The sequence below is a fragment of the Tenrec ecaudatus genome, chromosome 2, assembly GCF_050624435.1.
Source record: "Tenrec ecaudatus isolate mTenEca1 chromosome 2, mTenEca1.hap1, whole genome shotgun sequence".
Taxonomy (NCBI): domain Eukaryota; kingdom Metazoa; phylum Chordata; class Mammalia; order Afrosoricida; family Tenrecidae; genus Tenrec; species Tenrec ecaudatus.
Genome location: NC_134531.1, coordinates 117864837 through 117888892, shown reverse-complemented (window position 1 = coordinate 117888892; position 24056 = coordinate 117864837). Strand labels below are relative to the sequence as shown.

Here is a 24056-nt window from a genome sequence, read left to right as displayed (position 1 = left end):
TACAAACAGTTTTTTCACAAAAACTAAAGAGCCAAGAAACAGAAGTAACACGGTAAATAGCACCCCCTTCTGTTTCATTTTTGAAGTGATATCAAGTTTAAAAGCCAATTTCAACATGAAAGTATCTACTAAGAGGTGGCCCAGTTTGTGCTTAACTACTGAACTAAAGCTTAGTGGTTCCAACTCACCCAGTATCTGTGCAAGAGAAGGGCCGGGTGATCTGTTTTGTAAAGATTCGCGCTAAGGAAACTCCAAAGAGTACTTGTACCTTGTAACATGTGAGGTTACCATGAGTCCGAATTACTACATATATTCAAGTATAAACCGGTCCGAATAACAGCTTAGGCACCTAATTTTACTACAAAAACTGCATTAAAAATGTGCTGAAAATGTGGCTTATACACAAGTATATGCGGTAACTTGATGACAATATGTTTAGATTTTTTGTTTCTTTGTTTACTAAATTAGCTCCTGGGATAACAAGAATATAAAACCAAAGATGAATATCTTCTCTCAAGGAGTTCACAGGTTATTGAAAAATACTTTTCATTCATTAAAAGAATACCTTAAAGATTTTCTTCATTTTAATAATCACCTAGTTATTAAGAAATGAATCTAACCATGTAGATTAATTAATAATTCCATGTCAAAAGAGACACGAAAGCAGAGACACAGATACTTGCGCCCCGAGGTACAGCACTATTCTCAGTAGCCAAAAGCTGGAAACAACCCAAATGCCCACAACAGATGACTGGATAAACAAAATGTTATATACTCATAAAATGGAATACCATTCAGCAATACAAGAAAAAGAAGCTGAGATACATGCTTCAGCATGGATGATTCTTCAAAACACATCGAATGAAATTAGTCAGATATGAAAGGCAGAGTTTCGGTTTCTTATTATATTAAATATCTGGAATACACAGATAGTTTATGAATGGTTACTAGAGGTTAAGTGGGAAGAAGAAAAACGAATTATTGCCTAAGAGACACCAAATTTCAGGAGAAGTTCTAAGAATTCTTTAACTATAGTCTGAATGTACTTTCACACAAGGGGGTACCCAAAATAAAGCAGAAAAAAGCTCCACTGGGCAGAGCATTCATGGTATGCCTTAATCCCACTAGGCGAGCATCAAGCAACTCGCTCTTAGTGCACCCAGAGACAAGGCCTGGGACAGTACTCTCTGGTCCCAGTGGATTTTTTCATATAAGCAGTTTCACTTGAACCTCATTTGTTTTTTTTGCGATGGCCAATTTAAGAGAACAGTGTGTGGTTGTGAAATTTTGTTTCCAGCTCAGGAAAACTGCTGCAGAAATTGTTGTGATGTTGAACACAGCTTACAGACAGCGCTATGAGGAAAACCCAAGTGTACGAGTGCTTTTCTTGTTTCAAAAAAGGTGAAAAGTCAACTGATGACAAACCTCATTCTGGACATTGATCAACTTCCCAGGAGAAAATGTGGACTTTGGAGTTTGTTCCACCAGGTCAGATTGCTAATCAAGCTTTCTATTTAGAGGTTCTGAAAAGAGTGCGTGACGAAAAGGCCTGCCCTGTAGCAGACGGGGCTGGTTTTGCCACCATAGCAATGCACCTGCTCTCGCAGCCATCTCAGTGGGCCAGTTTTGGGCAAAAACCAGCATGCCTCTCTTGCCTCACGCACCTGACTCACCCGACCTCACTCCATGCTACTTCTTTTTGCTTCTGTGAATGAAGAGGGATATGAAAGGATAGCAATTTGAAAACAGAAGAGGTGAAGAAAAAAAACGAGATAGGTGCTGTCAGCCATCCAAACAGATGAGTTTGAAAAATATTTCCAAGAATGGAATAGCAGATTTGACAAATTTATTAAGTGTAATGGAAAGTGCTTTGAAGGTGCTAAGATTGTTTTGTAAAAAAGTTTAAATACACAGCTGTGGGGCATGTAGGGGGTGGGGGAGTGTTCCCCTCGTATACTGGTATAGAAGATTTTCACTACCTTTTATTCCACTTTTCCATGAACTTGTTGATGCTTATATACTATTCAAATAGCACTTGACCCACAGACTGCCAAGAGAACAAGCAGATCTGCCCTAGAAGTGCAGTCAGAATGCAGCTTACAAGCAGGGACGGTGAAACTTTGTCTCACATACTTTGAAAATGTTGTTAGGAGAGACCAGTCCCTGGAGAAAGATGTCCTGCTTAGTAAAGCGGTGGAGTAGAGGAAAAGAGGACGACTTTGACAAGAAGGACTGACACAGTGGCTGTCACAATGAGCTCAAACATAAGAACAGTTATGAAGAAGTGCTGGGTGGTGTTTTATTGGCTGTACGCAGGATCGCTTTCATGGAAACCAACTTCACAGCAACAATCTCTCAGGAGTGACGGCCTATTCTTCCTTCTCAGTCTGTGCTTAATCTCGAAGCTCCAAATACACTTATTCACCCTGGGTGACATTGCTGCTACCTGAAAAACTGGTGGCACAGTTTCTAGCATCACCGCAACACACAAGTCACCACAGTAGGAACAAGTGGTGGACGAAGCAGCACAGAAATAACAAAAGCTATGCCCATAATTTAAATAAATATTCAAACCCATGGTCAAAGCATTATCTTCCTAAGTCTCAAGAAAAGGTAAGCTGTTAATTGTCAATTTTTCTCTAACTACAACTTTGCAAGACTGATAACTGGAATTCAAAATTATCCAGTGAAATAGTATGCTTCCATTATCAGCTTGGCATAATAAATTAACTGAGGACAATAGTAATCCTTATAAATAACTCAAACACCCCAACATTAATATTTAATGACCTTGTATTCTCATTCTGTAAATATTTTAACACTTCCAATAAAGATATCCTACAACAGAAAGAACTCTAAAAATAACTTCAATATTACACTAAAAACAGTGCATGTTAGAATAAAAAGGCCCTTTTGCCCGACTTAAGGATTTTTTAAAATACAAAGATAATTATTCAATTGACATATTAACATAAATTTAAGAAATACTGATGATGTTTCCCTCACATTTTATATAAGATAGTTAACTCTGAGACAGCATATGTACATCTTTCATGTTGAATGGTTTCATTTTCAACACTTAAATATCAAAAGTAAACATTTAATAATTATATGTTGATTTTTTTTTCTTCTTAATTTGTTCCCTATAGAATATGCAAGGTTAAGAAGTTTTGGCCTACACTTTATTTATCATTTTCTTTTCCATTTTACTAACGTTATCTTCCTCAAAAGTAGAATTTGACAAATCAAGTAAATTAATTCTGAATAAACACTGAATGAATTGCTGTTTAATGAAAAACAAGCAGAATCAATATGCTTATTCACTTCCTTTTTGCTTTTCCATTTAATAAAAGTTCTTCAAGTGACTAGCTCATACATGCTCAGAGCCCTTTAATAAATTCCCTAACAATGCCAGCAAAACTACAGAACTTACTAACTGTAAGGTAAGTTTCAGAAATTTTCTTTATTTTTTAGTGACATGATAAACATGCAATAATTTCAAAGGGTTTCTTTAGTAATGGAAGATGGCTCAATTCTTCTGAAAGCCTCTTTCCTTATCTCTTATATCACATAATATTTGAACATCAATGGCAAAAAAAATGCAAAGCACAACAGATAACTTCCCATGAACACATAATAAAATTCACTTAATTCAGGTAATAAGTAGGTCAAGAAAACTTCTTTTTAAAAGGTGTGTTTTGGAATACAGTATATATATCTACCAGTTGTACTCTCAGTCATGAATAACTGAGAAAGTACAGGTCAATATATATATATATTTTTTAATTCTATAAAAATATAAGAGGTCTCTTGAAACAATATAATCAATTAACTACTCTCTCTAAGGGATAAAAGATATAGTTATAAACAAAGTTAAAAATTTGAAGTACCCCTCTACCACAACCAATCCATATTTTCCTAGAGAAGTCTTTGGTATCAACAAAACAGAATTCAGCAGTGCTTCTCACGCAGTCCCCAGGAGGAAAGTAAGTATTGGTATCTGATGTTGTGGGCTATGCACTGGGCTGCAAACCACAAGGACAGTCGGTATTCAAACCACCAGCCTATCTGAGAACGATGGCGTGTTCTGCTCCCGCAAGAGTTCACGTATCAGAAACCCACACGGGCTGATCTAGCCTGCCTGCAGGGTTACTCCATGAGTCAAAATTGAGTCGATGGCAATAAGTTTGTATTTTTGTTTGACTGATCTGTTTTTCCTTTTAATCATTTCATTGGGGGCTCTTACTACAATCCATATATGCAACCATTGTGTCAAGCACGTTTCCATCATCTTTATTTTTTGAGGTTTTTGAATTTTATTGATGTGGAGAAATGGTTGTAATATTAAATGGGAAGCTACACATAAAACATACACCATTCAATGTAAATTGTGTTATAAAAAGCATAACTCATACACATCCTCACACATGTGAAATTATAAAATGTCACTAGTGAATTTTTTGTGTAGTTGGCATTTTGCATCTGAGCATTGATGAACAGTTTTATTAATTTTCTCCCACATTTTCTATAATGAACGTGTCTTTTATAAAAACAAAATGTTATTTTAAAAAATATCCCATAAACTAAGTCCAAAATACGTACACTTACTAATTTTCATCATCACTGTCAAAAGGAAGGAAGCTACTATTTCTGATTTGCTTTTGTGAGCTCTTTTTAACTGAGTCCTGCTTATTTATCTCATCTCCATTCGTCGTCGTCTTCTTCTTGGAGCTTGCTGTCAGACCCGGGTATTTTTTCATCAGAGAACGCTTGACTGGTTTCTGGTACATGATTCTTCCATCGGCTGGCGCGGGGTCTTCCCCTGCTTGGGCTGCCTCATCTCTGCGTTGATTTTCATGACTTCTTCAGCTGACAGCTCCTTTTTTCAAAACCACGACTTGGGGCTGTTCGTCGTCCTTGTCGCCATCTTCTTCTGGGAGCTGAGGCTGGGTTCTCTTTGTGTCCACTGGGCCTTCTCTGTGGCCGACCTGATCCTGCAAGCGGGCCTGGACTGTCAGATCGACTGGCCGCAAAACGGCTCTGGGGAAAAACAAGCTCCCACGGCAGTCTGAGACGCTCCATCATAATTTTGAAAACATTTTTTCTACGTGAGCTCTTGGTAAAGCTCATTTTCCCCTTCTCCATTCTCCCTCCCTCATGTTCCCCTGATAATTTATCTATTTTTTCATGTCTTACACTAACTGATGTCTCCCTTCACCTACTTTTGGTTGTCCCTCCCACATCATTGTGATTGGTTTCCTCTCTCCCCCCCTTCCCCTTCCCCTCCTATTACTATTCTCATTATTGGTCCTGAGGGGTTTATCTGTCCTGGATTCCCTGTGTTTCCAGCTCTTCTCTGTACCAGTGTGCATGCTCTGGTCATTCCAGATTGGTAAGGTCGAATTGGGGGAAGAAAGCATCAAAGAACGAGAAGGAAGTTGTATGTTTCGTTAGTGCTATTCTGCACCCCAACTGTCTTGTCTTTTCCTTGTGACACCTTCTGTATGGGGATGTGTTTGAGCAATTTTAAAAGTTGCTATCTGGCACTGAATCAATTCCCACTTCAGGAGATTCTATGTGGCAGAGGAGAACGGCCCCACAGGACTTCCTAGGTTGTAATCTTCACAGTAGATCAATAGGCTTTCTCCAGCAGATCCCAAAGTGAGTTTTAATCACTGACCTTACACTTGGTAGACAAACATTTAGCAATTGCATTACCAGTGTATGACACACACACACACACACACAGAATGTTTATGATTGCATATGGCTTCGTGTACCTTTTAGATATGTAGCTCCTCCTTAAACCTCAGTTGAGAAAAAACTATGGATTTAAGAATATCTAGCACAGTAATGACTCCATTTTTCACATTTCTCTTTTAGTTTTTTTCATTAGCAATTTCAGCATCTGTCGTAATTGTCTAGTGCTATTGGAACATAAGTACTACCAGTGGATAGCTTTACCAAACAGAATTGGTGAAAATTATTATGTTGGCTCCAAAACATTTACTAAATTCTAAAGGCAGGTCCTACTTTCTTTTGAGATTCTATTCCCCAGAGATGTTCATACGGGTTGTCATCTATCTTCCTCCATCTCTGCTTATCTGCTCTATTATATCTCAAAATGATGATTTGACCTCTGAGCCCTTGTTATAACCTCAGAATAAGTTATAATTTTTTTAAGATTAAGACATCTTCTACACTGACAAGTTTCTCATTAAGAAAACCTATTCCCAAATGGGATTATAACCACAGGTATACCAAAACCCAAACCTGTTGTTATCAACTCAATTCTGACTTTTGATGACCTTATAGGACAAAATAGATCTGCCCCATAGGGTTTGCAAGGTTGTAATCTTACAGCAGACTGTCACATCGTTCTTCCTCAGAGTAGCTGTAGGCTTTCACAGGCAGCTCTTTGCTTAGTGCACCTCAAGGGTCCCTTAGTTACAGCTAGAGGCACTAGGATTTACGACAGATACACTCATTTTGGAGTGACACATCAATTCACAACACAGAGACCTTTACATTTAGCCACTTAGGACACATGTAATTTTGGGTACTAAGAATTTATTACTAAACCTTCTGCTGTGGTAAATTTTGCATTTCTTGCGTAACTCTAACAGAATCAAAACCGTGCCTCCTTCCTGCTTTCACAAATATAAAACTTGCTCGACAAAGAAAACTTCCTTTTTTCATGCAGCTTTCTCCAATTTACAACTTACCTACACCATGGCCCTATATTTTTGCACTGTCCAGGATCAAGAAAGAGAAAAAAAACATAAGTCCAGAGTATTCCCTCATGATAATCTTAACTCAATAAAGTTATTCATAACAACTACATTTTATTTTACTATGGCAGTGTACTTTGTTGCTTTGTATTGAAGTAATACGTACAAACAGAAAGGACAAAAGTTATAAATGTATATTAAATGTACAAATTTTCATAAATTAAAAGGCAATGTAGCCAACACTGAGATTTAAAAAATCATTAACAGCATGTAACAATGACTATAATTTATCTTTCTAATTAGGTCTTTCCTCTTTCTAATTAATCTCTGGGCTTTAACATCAGAGTCATTTTACATAGAACACTAACAATTAAAGCAGTAAATATATTCATTCATTCAACAATTACCTGTTGAGAACCCACTTGTTTTGGGTGTTGTTCCGGCCACTAGAAATAAATTGGTGGACAAAATATAAATAAAACCCTAGCCTCAATCAAGCTTATAATCCATTAGTGGTAGTGGTGATGGTATTAGTTGTCACCAAGTTGGTCCTCAACTATGAAGAGTTGGGTTGTTATGACCCACAGGGTTGACATTAGCTGATTTATCAAATGTAGATCACCAGGCCTTTCTTCCTAGTCTGTCTTAGTCTGCAAGATGGGCTAAAATCTCTTCAGCATCACATTAACACACGCCTGCAAGCATAGATGGGTAGTGGCCGTTCTTTAGGTGCACCGGTCAGGAATCAAACCAGGGTATCTCACATGAAGGTGAGAATTCTCCCACTAAACCACTGGTGCCCTCAACTCCCATTCTAGTTTGGGAAAATAACAAAATATAAAGAAATGTAGGTCAAATATAGAGTATGTCCGACGGTGGCTGGTGCTAACAAAATAGAGAAGTGCTGGGAAATGTCAGAGGTGAGAGAACTTTTTTAAAGAATGGCCAGGAAATATCATATCGGGGTGTCATCTTGGTCAAGACCTGAAAGGATGATTAAGGAAGCCAGGCAAACATCTACCATGTAAGAATCTTTTAGGTGCACATATCAGATCTCAGATAGAAAAATATTTCATAAACTTGAGGAACAAGCAAAAGAGAAAGGAGGGGCAGAAGAAAGATAAGTAATGGAGTGTGGGGGAGCAAGTCAAATCATAAAAGACTTCTTGGATTGTGGGAAAATCAACTTTCACTCTGAGTGAAAAGGGAAGCATCAGAATGGGAGATAGATCCAAAGTACATCAATAATATCACTCTATTGTACTAAGGAAAAACTGCTGCAATAATCCAGGAAGGAGCTGAGAATTACTTGGTCCAAGGTAGCGGCAGTGAAAAAATTAACAATGGTCAGCTTCTACATATCCAACAAGATTTGTCAAGAAGCACTTGTGAAATGAGAGAAGACTAATCAGGGAAGAATATTAGGTTTTGACTGGTTCAATTCCAAGGATGAAGTTGTCATTAAATGAGATGGGGAAGATTGTAGGAAGTACGATCTTTTGAGGAATTATCTGGATCTCAGTTTGGGACATGTTAAGTTTGAGAGCTTCATTAGATACCTAATCTGACCATTAAACAGGTAATCTGGTGATTAAAAGGGAAAGTCTGAGCAGAGATTCGAATTTGGAGTCATCAAAAATATTTATATAAAACCATGGAGTGAATAAACAGCAAGAAAATAAGAAAAAAAAATCAAGGATTGACCCCTAGGATATTATCAAAATTAGAAGTAGGATAAATGAGGAGAACTGGGCAAAGGATTCAAAGTGAAGTATCTAAACAGTTGAATGAACGTCACTTAAGTCACTAGAAGCCAAATGAACAAAGCATTTCATGGAGAAAGGTGTCATCAATTATATTAATTAAATAAGATAAACATTGAAATTTTACCCTTGGATTTACTTAGTGACCCTATATGGGATTTCGAGACTGACAACCTTTATGGAAGTAGACAACCTTAAAATTTTTTTTCCCCCTGAGGAGTAGCTAATTGATTTTAATCACTGACCTTGGGGTTAGCAGCCTAACCCAAAGCATCTCCAAGGCTCCTTGGATTTACCAATAGGAGGGCTGAATGTGAATGGAGTGGATTCAAGAGAGAACGGGAGAGAAAAAACTTGAGACAGTGTTTAAGACAATTTTTTAAAAAGCAGTTTGCTCTAACTATAGAAAAACATATTAGGCAGTAAGTGGTGAGGAAAATAGTAACAAGATATATTGTAGGCTTGTAAATACATATATATGTAAATATACATGTAAATATATATATGAACATGGGTATATATATGTATATATATATATATATGAATGAACATAGGTTGAGCTTTGCTGGGAGAGTGGTCAGTAGAATACATGGGCCCAGAAGTGGACCACTCTAGCAGACAGTAGAGGCCTGTGGAAGTTCTCTAGTGTCTCTTTTAATTTTCTTGGTGAACTAGACAGCAAAATGTTGGTTCTGCTCAAGGTCTGAGAAGAGGTATCACTGCCAGTAGTAACTGTCTGAGAGAGACTGGACCAGGAGAATATGACTACTGGACTTGCTGACGTTAGGGAAAAGACTTTTCTCGCGATCTAATTAGGTAACTCCATGGGTACAGGCAAGGAGCTGAGTAAACACAGAGCTAAGATAATTGTGGCTGACCATAGAATTTAAGTAATATAAAGGAGGGCCAGGAACTGAAAAAGACTCTTTATCCCAAAAAGCCTTGAACAATGATTAGAATAATGAAAGACTGATTACTGAAAGCTATGAAATGGTAAACAGAAAGCAGAGTATGTGCCCCTGAGAAGACTGCAGTTTGGATAACAATGTCCACAAATACGTAGAAATGAGGCATAGGATAAATTAGGATGAGAAGGGAAGTTCCAGGTTTGAAGGCACCACAGCAATGACAGACTTATCTACATGGACACTGAAACCATTAAGACGTATAGCAAGTATTTGCGTGACTGTTGGTAGAGTAGGAACTCAACCCGGTTAGGACACAACACTTCATGGCTCTGGCATTCCTATACATACTGTGAACAAAGGCACCAACTACTATATTTTTAAAGGATATATGTATGTTAAGCACTTTTGGAAAATAGCATTTTTCCCTCTAGGGCAGAGAAAAGGTTTGTTTACACCATTGAAAGAGAGTGTCTCTTTATGGGGCAAAAGAGAAAACATACTTAGTGTCTATTCTAAAAGATTTGAGATCACTAAGTGTGAAGTTCCTTTCCTGTAATCAACCCATTGTATATGAAAGATATCACCTGTTAAAAACTGAGACTTGGGGAACCATAACAAGCAAATGTTGTCACCCTGGCTACCGCTTCTGCCATTAGTCATGAAGTCCTTCGTCTCTGGTCAAGGAGGACACTCAAGTGTCCTGCCAGTCTCCATAAAACTGTGGAGGTTGGTTGGGCTGCAATTAAGGTAAAAATCTCGGAAACTTGACAACATTTTCAGTGAAAGGGAAGGGATGAGAGATGACTCAAACAGGGCAGGGAGAAGGCGGCATAGTTTATAACAAAAAGCAAACAAAAACGAACTCACTGCCATGAACTGATGCCAACCCACAGCGACCCTAGAGAGTGTAGCTCTGCCCCGATAAGATGCCGAAACTGTAACTCTCTACAGGAACTGACTTGTGGTCCACAGCCCAATGATTAACCACGGCATCGCCAGGGCCCCTGTAATACTTCTGAACTTGAGAGTCAAAATCGCAGGAATTTTAGAAGAGAAATGGTCTGGAAGAAGCAATGAGAACACCTCCAAATATGATGCAGAGGGAAGCAGGAGAGAACAAACGCTACTAGTTAAATGGTGGCAGATAGTATCACTAGGGAAGCCAGCTTTAAATCAGAGTCGCAAAGGCAATGTAGGAGAAGAAGGTGAACATAATGAGCATTTGTGATGACTGACCTTGAGTTCCAAGGTTATTATGAGGGATAGGTCGTGTGGTTATGGTATATAGAACCACATATAGTTGAAGACTCACTACTCCTGGGCTTCTTGTGACGACTTACACAAACAGGAAAGAAGGCCATGATGAAATTGTGATTAGTCTTAATTAAGATAATCTATTTGTGTCTACACCCACCCAGTACTTGTTAAGGAACACTGTACTTCTTATCTAAAATAATTATAGAAAATTTAGTACATTTTAAATGAAAATGCTAAATCGGTTATTTAAGAAGGAAAGAAAAAAATTAAAAATTGTAATAAAAAAAAAGAAAGAGGAATGTGTTAACTTACTTGAATTAGATCTAAAATGCCAAGTTCACTTTCTGAAGAATCCACACAGAAGACAAAATATAATGTTGCATAATGTCTATAGATGAGTTTGTTGTCAGATCCTCCTATTAACCTAAATGACAAAACAAAAACCTGAAATGTTATAGGGAACAAAATGCAAAAACATTTCAATTAGCTCAAGCAAACTGATAGCTTTTTAAAAACTCTTTTGTAAACTGTACGTTAACATTTAATGGCATTAAGCATTCATGTAAATGTACTTTAGAAACTAACTAAATAAAGATGCCCGTGCTACTCAGATAGTCCAGTAAAAGAAGCTGGTGCTTAGTTCATTTGTTTATTCAGCTATTTATTGAGTATTTACTATGTGCTATGCCCTGATAGTGGGTAAGAAATAATAAAGAAGAAAATTATCAAGTAGTATAGAATGCTCCATTAAGAAATAAAATAGGACAGATTTGCTACTTCAGAAGAGGTAAGAAATTAATAACATTTAGGCTCATATCTAATGTAAGAAGTCAGGCACGATAATATGTAGAGGACATTTCAGATAAAGGTAGTAATCAATTACAAGGCCATTACATCAAAAGTAAATATGTATGTTCAAGGAACAGAAGGACGCCAGTGTAAATGGAAAGAACAGTAAACAGTGAGTTCAAAGAAACAAGCAGAAATCAGATCATGGGGCATTTGTAAGTGCCCACTAGATTTTACTCTGTAAGTTATAGTAAGTTACGTGGCATATGAGTGATTATCAACTAGGGGTAAAAAAGACTGACAATATTTCTTAAGTTTTAGATAGGTTTATCATCAAGAGTTCCTGAAAAGATATTTTATTTTACAATACAAATGCACAGACACTGAATTAAGACATATTATAATTTAGGGAAAATTGCAAACATTTTCTCTTATTCTAAATATATTCCAGTAATTTCATAGTTAAGCCTATAATAATTCAGAGTCCCAAATGACCCTTTAAACACTAACATAGTTTAAAAATCAAATATAATTGTAATAAAATGAACTGAATATTCAAATAGGACCTAAAAAAATAGAATCCATTTTCTACTCAGAAAAATAACACTAAACTTAAAAACTGCTGAAATCAAACAACTTCTCTAAATATGTTTAAGTACTCAAGAAGCAAAAATAGAAATTAATTTTGACAGTAATTTATAACAAGATAACTGTTTTCGTATAAAAGATTTCACTAAAAGTGTGTGCATGTGCTTTAAATATTCCCTGGAACTGTACTTATAGGCTATGATTTTCATGTTTCTGCGACAGAAAGCACATACACAGTAGGCTTTGGGGCATCCCAAATCTAACAAGCTGTTTCGGTTCCTTTCAAAGGAGAGGGCAAATTTTTTTGTTTCAGACAGCAAAGATATCAATATGGCAAGTACATGTTTGGCCTTTAAAAAGACCTTTTTTTTTAAAAAAAAAAAAAGAGGACCTGATGCAAGTGGAGAGCAAATGCTTTGAAAATGATGAGGGCAAAGAATGTACGGATGTGCTTTATACAACTGATGTATGTACATGTATGGATTGTGATAAGACTTGTATGAGCTCCTAATAAAATGTTTTTAAAATATTAAACTCATCTATAGAACACTAAAAAAAGACCTTTTTAAAAGTTTTTTGGGGGTGATTTTAATGAATATTTACAGAGTAAATTGGTTTTCTATTCAATAATTCATACACATTTTACTTCATGACATTGTCTGCAGTAACTACAAGGTAAAAGCACTCCCCACTTCTTTTTTGTGTTAAACTATTTTCATTTGTCCTTCTTCTCTACCAATTCCTGCTTTCTAAGGTTTATCCTAGGGAAATACCATCTTTAACTTACTATAAATATGGACAATAAATACTGACATTATTCTTGTATGGTATGTAATATACCACACACAACATAGAATTTTAGAAATCCTCTTAGCCCAACATTCTCGTTGTACAGAGGAGAAGATGGAAACCCAAGAATGTGTGATCTGACCAAGGAAATCAGCCCATTAGTGATTAAACCACAATTAGACTAGATTCTGATACAACATTTATGTTCCACTTTTAATAAGATTGGAAATAAAGATCACACATTCCAGTCATAAATTCAAACAGTGCCCTATTTAGATCAATTAAGTCTTGCATTCTATTACACACACTATAATATGCTGAATGTTGTTACCTATGAGATAAGATACTGCTAACAGGCTAAACTTAAGATGACCAAACTCCTATAGAAGTATGGGAAAGAAGTAAAGTACAATTACAATATAAAACTGAAAGTTTGCACACTTATCTCAACTACTAATTGGAAGCCTTGAACTAAGGGCAGAATTTACAAATTGTAAGTGTTATATTTTATATCGGGGCTGCAAAAACAGATACCTATACTTTATGCTATATTATTAACTACATTACAAAAGATTTTAATTGATGAGGGTTGAGAATGATGAGAGTTAATGACTGTACAAATGTGCTTTATACAATTGATGTATGTATGGATTGTGATAAGTGTTGTATGAGTCCCCAATAAAATTATCAAAAAAGATTTTATTTGTGCAAAGGTGTGGGGGAAGAGATGAGTATTTTTATTTCTAAAAAGGGAGTGGTATAAGCTAAATAAGTTTGGGAACCTATGATTTATACATTTAAAATGCAACATGACATACCTTTTAAGAAATTAAACTTTCTACTGGGTAAGAAGTAACCTGTGGCTATTTAAGAATGAATCCTGTTATCTGAGCTCTTTCATTAACACGGCACAAATTCTGCAAACAGACCACAATGAAGTTCATTGCCGTCAAGTCGATTCTAATCTGAGACAACCCTAGAGGACAGGAGAAACTGCCCCCCTGAATCTCGGAGCTTTTAGCTCTTGGCAAGAACACACAGCCTCTTTCTCTGACCAACCTGCAATACATGCAGATCAGCACAGTTTTTAAACGATCTTATTAGGAATGTTAATCATATAAACATAGGAGAGGAAATTGATTCATCAAGTAGAGTAAACTGTTTTCACAGTATTCATTAATTTATAATAGTTTTATAGTATTTAGAATAGTTAGGATTGTTTTAAACCGGTACATGCATTCCATGGAACACACTAGTCGTTAGAAAAAATGCTATTGCTCTATTGTGTCTATATGCAAAAATTTAAACAACATTAAGTGAAACAAGCAATATACAAACCAGCACATATAGTCAATTATACATATACATTACCATAGGTAAAAATGTTTTCAAGTTATATTTTTATATGCAAGTCAATGCAAAGTTAATATTCTATCAGGAAATGTAAGAAACTAAGAATTTAAGGACTAAGATTGAGAGAGGGAGAATTATTTTATATTTATACTTCCCTGTAATGATTGAATTTTTATTACCTGAATATATTTCCCTTATATAAATGCCATTATAAAATTTGTATGAGACAAAAAAAGACCGCATATCTGAAAAAGATATGCCTAAGTTACATTGCAACTCACTAAGAGAGACCCCATATGGCGGGTTCTAAGGCTATAAATCTTTACAGGGCAGACAAGCTCCTCTTTCTCCTGTGGCGCCATGTAGTAACAGAGCCTGTGTGGATGAGACAGAACCGCCCCCAGGAGTTTTTGAAGCTGTGTATCTTAGGGGAGCAGAAAGCCTCAGCTTTCTTCCAGGGAGCAACTGGTGGGGGCTTCAAATTGCTAACCTTGTAGTTAGCATCCCAGAGCACAACCCACTATGCCGCCATGATGACTTCTTATATTATTTCATCTACTCAAAACAATCAAAATTAGGAAACTTTTACTTCAAACTGATTAAATAGTACCCATCTTAACCATCAGAGAGGCAGCCTGGTGGTGTAGTGGTTAAGCATTGGGCTGCTAACAGCAAGATCAGCAGTTCAAAACCACCAGTCAGTTATGCAGGAGAAAGAAGAGCTCCTGTAGAGAGTTCTGGTCTTGGAAACCCACAGGGACAGTTCTACCCAGTCTTATGGGGTCACTATGAGTTTGTATCAACTCGATGGCAGTGAATTTGGGTTTTAGTTTATCTTAATCATATAGTCAAAGACTAGAAATATCTATGAAATGCTTTACTTACAATCCTCCTTCTAGGAAATTACAAACATTTTCATCTCTTTTAGATACCAAATGGAATGTCTCCCTGATGATTTGTTGTTGTGTATCTTCACTCTGAGAAAAAATATTTCATACAAATTAGGATTGAGTTTATAAAACTTGACAGTATTGAAAATTCTTTAAATAAAAGGTAACAATATCATTCTAGGAAGAGAAGTCATTTAAGTAACACTAAGGTATTGAATAACTACCCCTTACGAGAAGTAGATCTAACAGTTTTTCATGAAATGAAAAAAAAATCATTGCTTCAATTACCACCACAATAAAACCACTTTCTCTCTAGTTTCAGAAAAACAGAAAATATTGAAGGGATGAATTCCAAAACTTGGCTTAATTACAAATCCTCTGCCACTAAGTCGAGTCCCACTCACAGCGATTCTATGAGACAGAGGAGAAATGTTCCTCAAGTTTCCAAGACTAACTACTGATGGCAGCAGATTACCCTCTTCTTTCACCCCAGAAGCAGCTGGTTTTAACTGCCGACCTTACAGTTTGCAGCTCAATGTTTATTCCGCAGCACCATGCGGAATCATTAAACGGAATATATTACCTAATCCAAGGTCTCTTGTTTAATAAGAAAGCAGAGAGGTAAAGTTAAAAATTATTATGTAGCTAATCTATATTTGAATGGAAGAGAGAGATTTGGAGCTCCAATTAAGTATGTTTAACCATATTAAGGAGCTGGGTGGGGGGCCTATGGCTAAATAGTTGGCTGCCTTTGGAAAGTTTGTCTATTTTAATTCACCCAGTGGCGCTACAAAAGAATGACATGGCAATCTGCTCCCATAATGAAGGCAGCTAGGAAGACCTTGTGGAGCACTTCTTCTGTCACATGGGTGTTATGAGTCAAAATTAACCCAAAGGCACACAATAACAATCACTTTTACTAAATGCAAATTAAACTCAAGGTTATACATCTTATTCACCTTTACATAAGCATGCCCTAAAACCCAGAACAGACTCAAATATTTAATTCAACCATGAAATTAACAACCTAGTTTGTTTTTTAAAAGTCACTTTCCCAAATATCACAACAAAAAATGAGCAACAATCATGAACAGGAATTTCACAGGAATGGATATATGAAGAAGCTTCAAAACATTTGTGGGAAAAAAAGATACCTTTTAATTCCATTTTTCCTGAAGCCCCCTCATAAAACGGTCCAGAAAAAAAGAAGAGATTCTCAGCTTTGTCACTAACAAGTGAAATAACAAATAAAAATAATCATGATAAAGTGCCATGTGTGACCAAGATGTGGACCACTGATTGTGGATCCAAGCAAAATAAATCTTTGACAACTTCAATCTTTTCAGTTTATCATGAGGTTGAAACTTAGTGTATTGGTGAGGATTTGGGTTTCTTTACAGTGAGTTGAAATCCATACTGAAGACTGCAATCCTTGATTTTCAACTGCTTCCAGTTTTCTATGCTTTCAGCAAGCAAGGTTGTGTCATCTGCATATTGCAGGCTATTAATAAGCCTTCCTACAACCATGACGGCAAGTTTGAGCTCTTCTTCATATTGACCAGGTTCTCATCTTATTTGTTCTAGTCATACAATTGCCTCCTGTTCTATGAACCAGCCCCACATGAGCACAATGGAATTTCTATTCTTCTCAATATAATCCACAGTTTGTTATGATTCACATAGTTGAGTGCGTTCGCATTGTCAATAAAACACAAAAGCATCTTCCTAGTATTTTCTGCTTTCAACAAAGGTCCGCCAGACAGCAGTCATGATAAACCACTACTTTACAGGTCCTCTTCTGAGTCTAATTTAAATTTCAGGTAGATCCCTATCAATGCACCACTTCAGTCACTGTTGAACCATCTTCAGCAAAACTCTACTTGCATGTGATATTAATGATCTTGCTCAATAATTTTCACATCTTGCTTATTAGTCATCTGGATGTGAGTCTCAGCATGATTTTGGGCTTGGCTAAGCAAGCGAGGATCCCTGGTGGCATAGTAGTGAGCTATGTCTTAGGCTACTAACCCCAAAGTCAGTAGTTTGAAACCACCAGCCACTCTGTGGCAGAAAGATGAAGCCTTCCACTCCCATGAAGACTTAGTCTTGGAAATCCACAGGGTTAGTTCCTCCAGACAGCAGTGTGGTTGTTTTAAAGCAAGCTAGACCTGCTTTCACTTCCAGGTGTTTTGCTCCCTTGCTCTGGATCTTGCATCTGGCTGGCCTGTGCCTGACCTGTGGTTCTTCAGGCGTGCGTGTATGCATAGTTTAATGAGGATAGTGATTAATTTAATTTGGATTTTCTAGCTAAAATCTCCTTAACTCCCACCACATAACCTTCTCCTACATGGGTCTGGGTAAAAAGGCAGAGGAAAACACTGATAGGATTCACCTGTGGGCAACTGCAAACAGAAAACATTGTGATGGGCAACTGCTGGTTATCAAATGAGCCCTCTGAGAAGCAGGAGGGAATCTTGTTACCAGCAAGAACCAGGAGTGAATATCATCCTCTAGACCCCAAGATCTCTATGAAGTGAACTTCCTAACATCCAGAAGACAGGTGTGGTACCAAACAGGTGTGGTACCAAAGGAGGAGCAGCCGAACCAAGAGCTAGAGCATGAAACAGAGTGGAGGACTTCCTAGCCCACAAAGCAAGCAGACTGCGTGATTTGGAGCGGGAGGCTGGTATATGGAATGGGGATCCCTGGGTACTTAACTGAGGATGCTGGGTTTGCTGACCCACTGGCTTGAGCTGAATGCCTTCGGGTTGAGGCGTACAGCACAGTGGTGTGCTCTCTGAGCGTTTTAGCATCCCCGAGTAGACTTTGAAACATGTCCTGATGAACAACTGTTTGTTACGTTCCTTAATAAACCACTTAATCATGACTATTGTCTGAGTTCTGTGTGACCACTGCAACAAATCTTAGAACGTAGGGGAAAAAGTAAGAGTGCGACAGAGCACATGAGGGGGGTGCCCCAAAAAACCTCGAAAATCATTCCTCACCCCTGCATTAAATGGTTTTACAAAACCATATCATCATCAAAGTACTCTCCATTACACTTAATACTTTGGTCAAATCTGCAATTCCATTCTTGGAAACATTAATTAATTTTAATACATCATTTTAGTGGGGGCTCTTACAGCTCTTATAACAATCCATATATCCATTGTATCATGCATATTTATACATGTTGCCATCATCCTTTTCAAAACTTTCTGTCTACTTGAGTCCTTGGTATCTACTCCTTTTTACCTCCCGCCCCCTACCCTACCACCCTTGTGAACCCTTGATAAATTACAAATTATTATTATTTTCATATCTTACACCACTGTCTCCCTTCACCCAAGTTTCTGTTGTTCTATGCTCATGGTATCACTACTCCTATTACTGTTCCTGAGGGGTTTATCCGTCCTGGATTCCCAGTGTTTCCAGCTCTTATCTGTACCAGTGTACATGCTCTGGTCCAGCTGGATTTGTAAGACAGAATGTGAGTCATGATAGTTGGGTGGGTGGGAAGCATTAAAGAACTAGAGAAATGCTGTATGTTTCATCAGTGCTAAACAGCACTATGGCTAACTCGTCCCTTCCTTGTGACCCTTCTTTGAGGGGATGTCCAAATGTCTACAGGTGGGCTTTGGGTCTCCACTCTAGCCCCCCTCTTTCACATCAAAATGATTGTTTTGAATCTTCTGATGCCTGGTACCTGACCCTGTGGGCACCTGTGATCACACAGGCTGGAGTGCTTCTTCCATGTGGGCTTTGTTGCTTCTCAGCTGGATGGCTGCTTGTTTATTTTCAAGCCTGTAAGACCCCAGATGCTGTATCTTTTGATAGCTACATCTGCTTTCTTCACCACATTTGCTTATGAACCCATTTGTCTTCAGTGATTGTGTTGGGAAGGTGAGCATCACAGAATGCCAGGTTATGAGAACAAAGTGTCCTTGCAGTGAGGCAGCACTTGAGTAGAGGCCCAATGTTCATCTGCTACCTTACTACTTAACATAAATATATGTACCTAGGCCGATATCCCTATCATTATACATATTTACATGTGTGCATGCCTGTATTTACACCTCGATACATGTCTTTTGCCTCCTAGTTCTTGATTTCCTTTTACTTCCCTCCTGTCCCTCTATTACATTCGACCTTCATTTGGCTCTCAGGAATTCCTCTCAGATACACTGCCCATCAGGCATCAAGCGCCCTCCACGCCATCAATTTTAGATCAATTGTTGTTCCCTTGTTCCCGGATTTGTTGGCTCCCTCCTTCTTCCTTTACTCCCCCCTCCCCCTCATCCCCCTGGAACCATTGGTCCTACTGTTTTCTCCTGGGGATTGTTTATCTTGTCTATTTTAATAGAGATAGACATGAAAAAAATTTTAAATCCTAAAAATAGTTCTAGGCCTGTTGAGCCTTATGAATGTTTTCCGATTTAGTCTGATGAGGTGTCAAGTCCTGTCCCCCAAAGTCTAATTTTGGGATTCCTCAGGGACTTCATTGCTTTCTCCCCTTGTTGCTCTGCTGCACTCCCTTCATGGTTTCTCCTTGGTGGGGGTAGGGTCAGACCAGGGCATAATTTCCATACTGTGTCACTTGGAAACATTTTTCAAACTCAGCTGTTTAGAAGGCTGACAGCACCTCCCTGGTTTTTGTCCTCATCTCCTCTATATCTCCAATCACAGTCCTTTCATTTGCAGAAATAAAAAGAAGTCACATGAAGCAAGGTCAGGTGATTAAGGTAAATGGAGCAAGAGAGGCAGGCTTTTTTTTTTTTTTTTTTGCTAAAACTGGCACACTGCGAGGGCTATGTGAGCAGGTGTATTTTTGTGGTTGCAAAATCAGTCCCATCTGCCACAAATCAGACTTGTTGCACACTGCTAAGCAATCTTTTCAGAACATCTACATAAAAAGCTGGGTTAACAGTCTGATGACCTGGTGGAACAAACTCCAAATGCACAACACGTTGATATTTTCATTTGTTTGGGAAGTTGACAGACATCCAGAATGGGTTTTATCTTCAATTAACATTTCATCTTTGTTGAAACGAGAAAACCACTCGTACACTTGAGTTTTTCCTATAGCACTGACCTTTTAAGATGTGTTCAAATCACAAGTTTCTGCAGCATTTTTTAGAGTAGGAAACACAATTTCATAGCCACATGCTGTTCTCTTAAATTACCATCACACTCACACAAAGTTCAGAAAATCTGCTTTTATGAAAAACTTCACTGTGACCAAGAGAGAACTTTCCAGGCAATGCCACTGGGTGCACTAACTCAGCAAGTTGCTTGATGCTCTCCTAGTGGGATATGTACTACTATGAAAGCTCTGCCCAGTGTAGCTTTTATTTTTTTTTTCATTTTGGGGGGAGGAGTAACCCCTTGTATATGCATAAGCCCACAAGAATCTGGAGACTGGAAAAGACAATAAAATTTTGTGTAAAGACAATAAAATTTTGAAGGCAGATGAATGAGTGGTAAATTGCTATGCAGACCTCAGAAAATTGAATATTGACAACAGGGAAATCCAAGAATAAACGCAATTCATAAAATACCCAATGGCTTCAAGTTTTGGTGCTTTCAGGTACTTAAGAAGTGAGGTTGAAGAAAAGAGTGTAAAGGATCCCTGGTGGTATAGTGGTACACACCGAGCTGCTCACTTCAAGGTTGGCAGTTTGAATCTGCCATGCATTCCTTGGGAGAAAGGTGAGATATCCTGCTCCCATGGGCAGTTCTTCTCTGTTCTGTAGCAATGCTAAGTTAGAATCGAGTTGGGAGTGATTGACAAAGTAAAAAATGAGGGTCCTTGGCTAGTGGTGGTGCTGAAGAAGGAGAAAGGTATTATAACAATATGTCAATATCCTAACCCTGAGAAAATCTATGACTATAAGGGATGTTGCAGTTATGATTAAATTTAGGATTCAGATAAGGACATTATGCCAAAATTTCTGGATCAGCACAATCTAATCACATGGGTCTTTAAAACTGGAGAGGCTTTCTAGACTGTGGTCAGAGGGAAAGTGAGATGTTACTATGGGGGAAGGTCTAGAGAGATGCTAAACTCTAGAATTCTCATGATAGTTTAAAGTCCTTATAAGAAGTTTTCTTTTGAAGAACATTCTCTTTATGTATTTTACTGTTATTGATCAACAAATAGCAAATTATAAATGCTAATTATAACTGTTTCATATGCTAACTATGAAAAGAATTTCTAAAATAACTTAAAGACTGCTTCCTAGAATCATCAATCTTAGAATACTAGCAATAGTAAACTAATATAGGAAAGAATGTCTTAAATTTTTAATCAAATATCCAACAGTCGCAGCTATGATTAAATAAATCAAATCTCTGCTGACATAAGACAATTTTCCTTTCCTTAATAACCACTTTAATGGCTTTCATACAGAAGTCTGGAGCTTGCTTCAGGCTGATCAGATTCCTAATGTTATAGCTTTGTAACAGAAGGCAAGAGAGATGATTTTATCGGTCCACAGGTTACTACAGGGTTACACAAAACAGCTACCTTTATTATTTTAAACACTTTTAAGTGTCTAATAAAATATTAAAATCTGTTAACCCATTCATTAAATGTTATCTTTTGCTATGTGCTTCGCTCGTACTCATTAATGTATCATACTTGAAAATTAAAATTCTAGTCAGTAACTGTATTGTCCTCCTCCTTTCCCCTTCTCCCAGACATACACAGTATTAAGCTTTAATCTTAAAAAGCATTAATCATGCCTTGGATTAGTGCACATGGGTTGACCAAAATAAACAAGAAGGCAGATTGTTTTCTCTAAAAACATATGATGTAATAGGAGACAAAATGCACATAATTAATTTTTTCTGTAGTGTTTTAAATTTTGCCTGTTTTATATTCCAAAAAGAAATCAATGTCTTTACAATAAAAGTTAAAGGCCAGTCCCTCCACACAAGAACAGTACAAATAACAATATAAGAAGTCAAGGGTGCAATTATTTTCAGCAGCCAAATAAATCATCTTCAATATGAAGGAAAATATATCTGGGAAATTCCTAAAAATATATAGACTTCAGAAGAAATATAGAGAATAGGTAAGAATGAGTGTGAGCTTGGATAAAATAACCTTTCAATCAGGTTGAAAGACATCAGGAAAAACTGAGTAAAAAGCATGAAAGCTGAAAAGCAGGAAATGTGGGAAACTGAGAACTTGGAATGAGTGTATGCAAAACAATTCTCTGTGCTCATATTTAAGGAGTCTGGGAGGCGGATTCTTCTGGTAGAGGATGCCTTCATGATACATGAGCTGGAGATGTATCCCAGTCATATTCTCCTAAGTACAAGTTATCCCCCATGGCCCCCTCTATATACTCTAAAAAATTTTTTTTATTAAAAGATCATTTTATTGGGGGCTCTTACCTCTCATAACAATCCATACAGCAATTGTATCAAGCATATTTGTACATATATTATCATCATTTCTTAAACCATCATTATTTTCTAAACATTTACTATCTATTGAGTCCTTGGTATCAGCTCCTCTTCCCCACCCCTCGTGACCCCTTCATAAAATATAAATATTATTATTTTCATGTCTTATATCGACTATAGTTTCTGTTGTTAGTCGCGTGTGTGTGTGTGTGTGTGTGTGTGTGTGTGAATCATTGCAATCGGTTCCCCCTTCCTCCCTCTACTTACCTTCCCCCTGCCCTCCTGGTATCACTACTCCCATTCTTGTTCCTGTATTCTCTGTGACCTGAGCTCTTATATCTGTACCAGTGCACATGCTCTGGCCTAGCCAACAGTGAAGAGCAAAACTGGGGCCATTATAATAGGGTGTGAGGAAGCCTCAAGGAACCAGAGGAATGTTGTGTGTTTCATTGGTGCTGTACTATGCTCTGGTTGACTCATCCCTTCCTTGTGACCCTTCTATGAGGGGATGTTCCATTGTCTATAGATGGGTTTTCTCTGACCACCACCCCCCGCCTCGTTCTCAACAATGTTTTTTGTTTGTGGCCTTCTGACACCTCATGATGGCACAGACTGGTGTGCTTCTTTCATGTGGGCTTGCTGCTTCTCTACTAGACAGCCGCTTGTTTAATTCAAGACGTTATCTATATCTTTTGGTAGCCAGGCGTCATCTGCTTTCTTCATTACTTTTGCTTATGCTCCTGCTTTGTCTTCAGTGCTCTGGCCCGGAGGATAACTATCACAGAACGGCAAGTTATTAGAACAAAGAGTTCCTGGGTCGAGGCAGGGATTGAGCAGAAGCCCAATGTTACCATATAAATATGTACATAGGCCAATACCTCTTTTTATGAATTAATGTATTTACATATGTACACACCTATATTTATACCACTATACAAAGCGTTGCTTCCTAGATCTTTCCCATTTCCTTTTACCTTCCTCCTGCCCCACAATCATACTCGCTCTTCTGCTGCCCCTTAGTAATTCCTTTCACCTATATTGCTGTTGCCCCAATACCACCACCACCCCATCCCCCAGGATCTCTACGTCCTCCTCATTGTTGATTTTAATTCCCTGTGTATGGCGTTGTTGTCTCACCACTCCATTCCCCGGCCTCCTCCTTTCCCAAGTCCCTCTTGAACCATGGGTCCTGCCTCAAGCTTGCTTCCCATGCCTATCCTACTACTCTTGGTTTGCTACTAATATACTCTTGATGGTTAACTACTTGAAAGCTATTTGCCTGAAGGTTGTCTGCCATTAGACAATCAGACCCTATTTTCTGTCCCACTCTAAGTAGGGCTCACTCCCTTCTGATACAGATCATAGATTGTTCCCCAGGAGAAGAGCTCAGAGACACTTAACGTCAAGCCAGCTCAGAGACGACCAAGGTTAAGTTGCCATCTTAACTCTATATATACCTTCCTGTCACTTGCACACCCCTAACTCATCCCCTTCCTGTTACATATATGCTTCTACTACAACCCCTTCCTATTACATATATGTATAATGTGGTTTGCATGGCTAGGATTATGTACG

The 24056-nt window shown here is 37.8% G+C and overlaps 1 protein-coding gene across 3 annotated transcripts in view; it reads right to left on the bottom strand.

Annotated features, from left to right (window-relative positions):
* Positions 1-24056, bottom strand: part of AP3S1 (adaptor related protein complex 3 subunit sigma 1) — a 69652-nt gene that overhangs the window by 27108 nt on the left and 18488 nt on the right. For 2 of the 3 annotated variants that reach the window (XM_075541413.1, XM_075541412.1), the window contains exons 2-3: positions 15064-15155; positions 10972-11083 (exon numbers count right to left, since the gene is read on the bottom strand). In XM_075541413.1, the coding sequence (XP_075397528.1) occupies positions 10972-11083; positions 15064-15155 (204 nt within the window). Of the gene's footprint in view, positions 1-7138; positions 7178-10971; positions 11084-15063; positions 15156-24056 lie in introns of all 3 variants that reach the window. The other variant, XM_075541411.1, reaches the window with a different exon arrangement.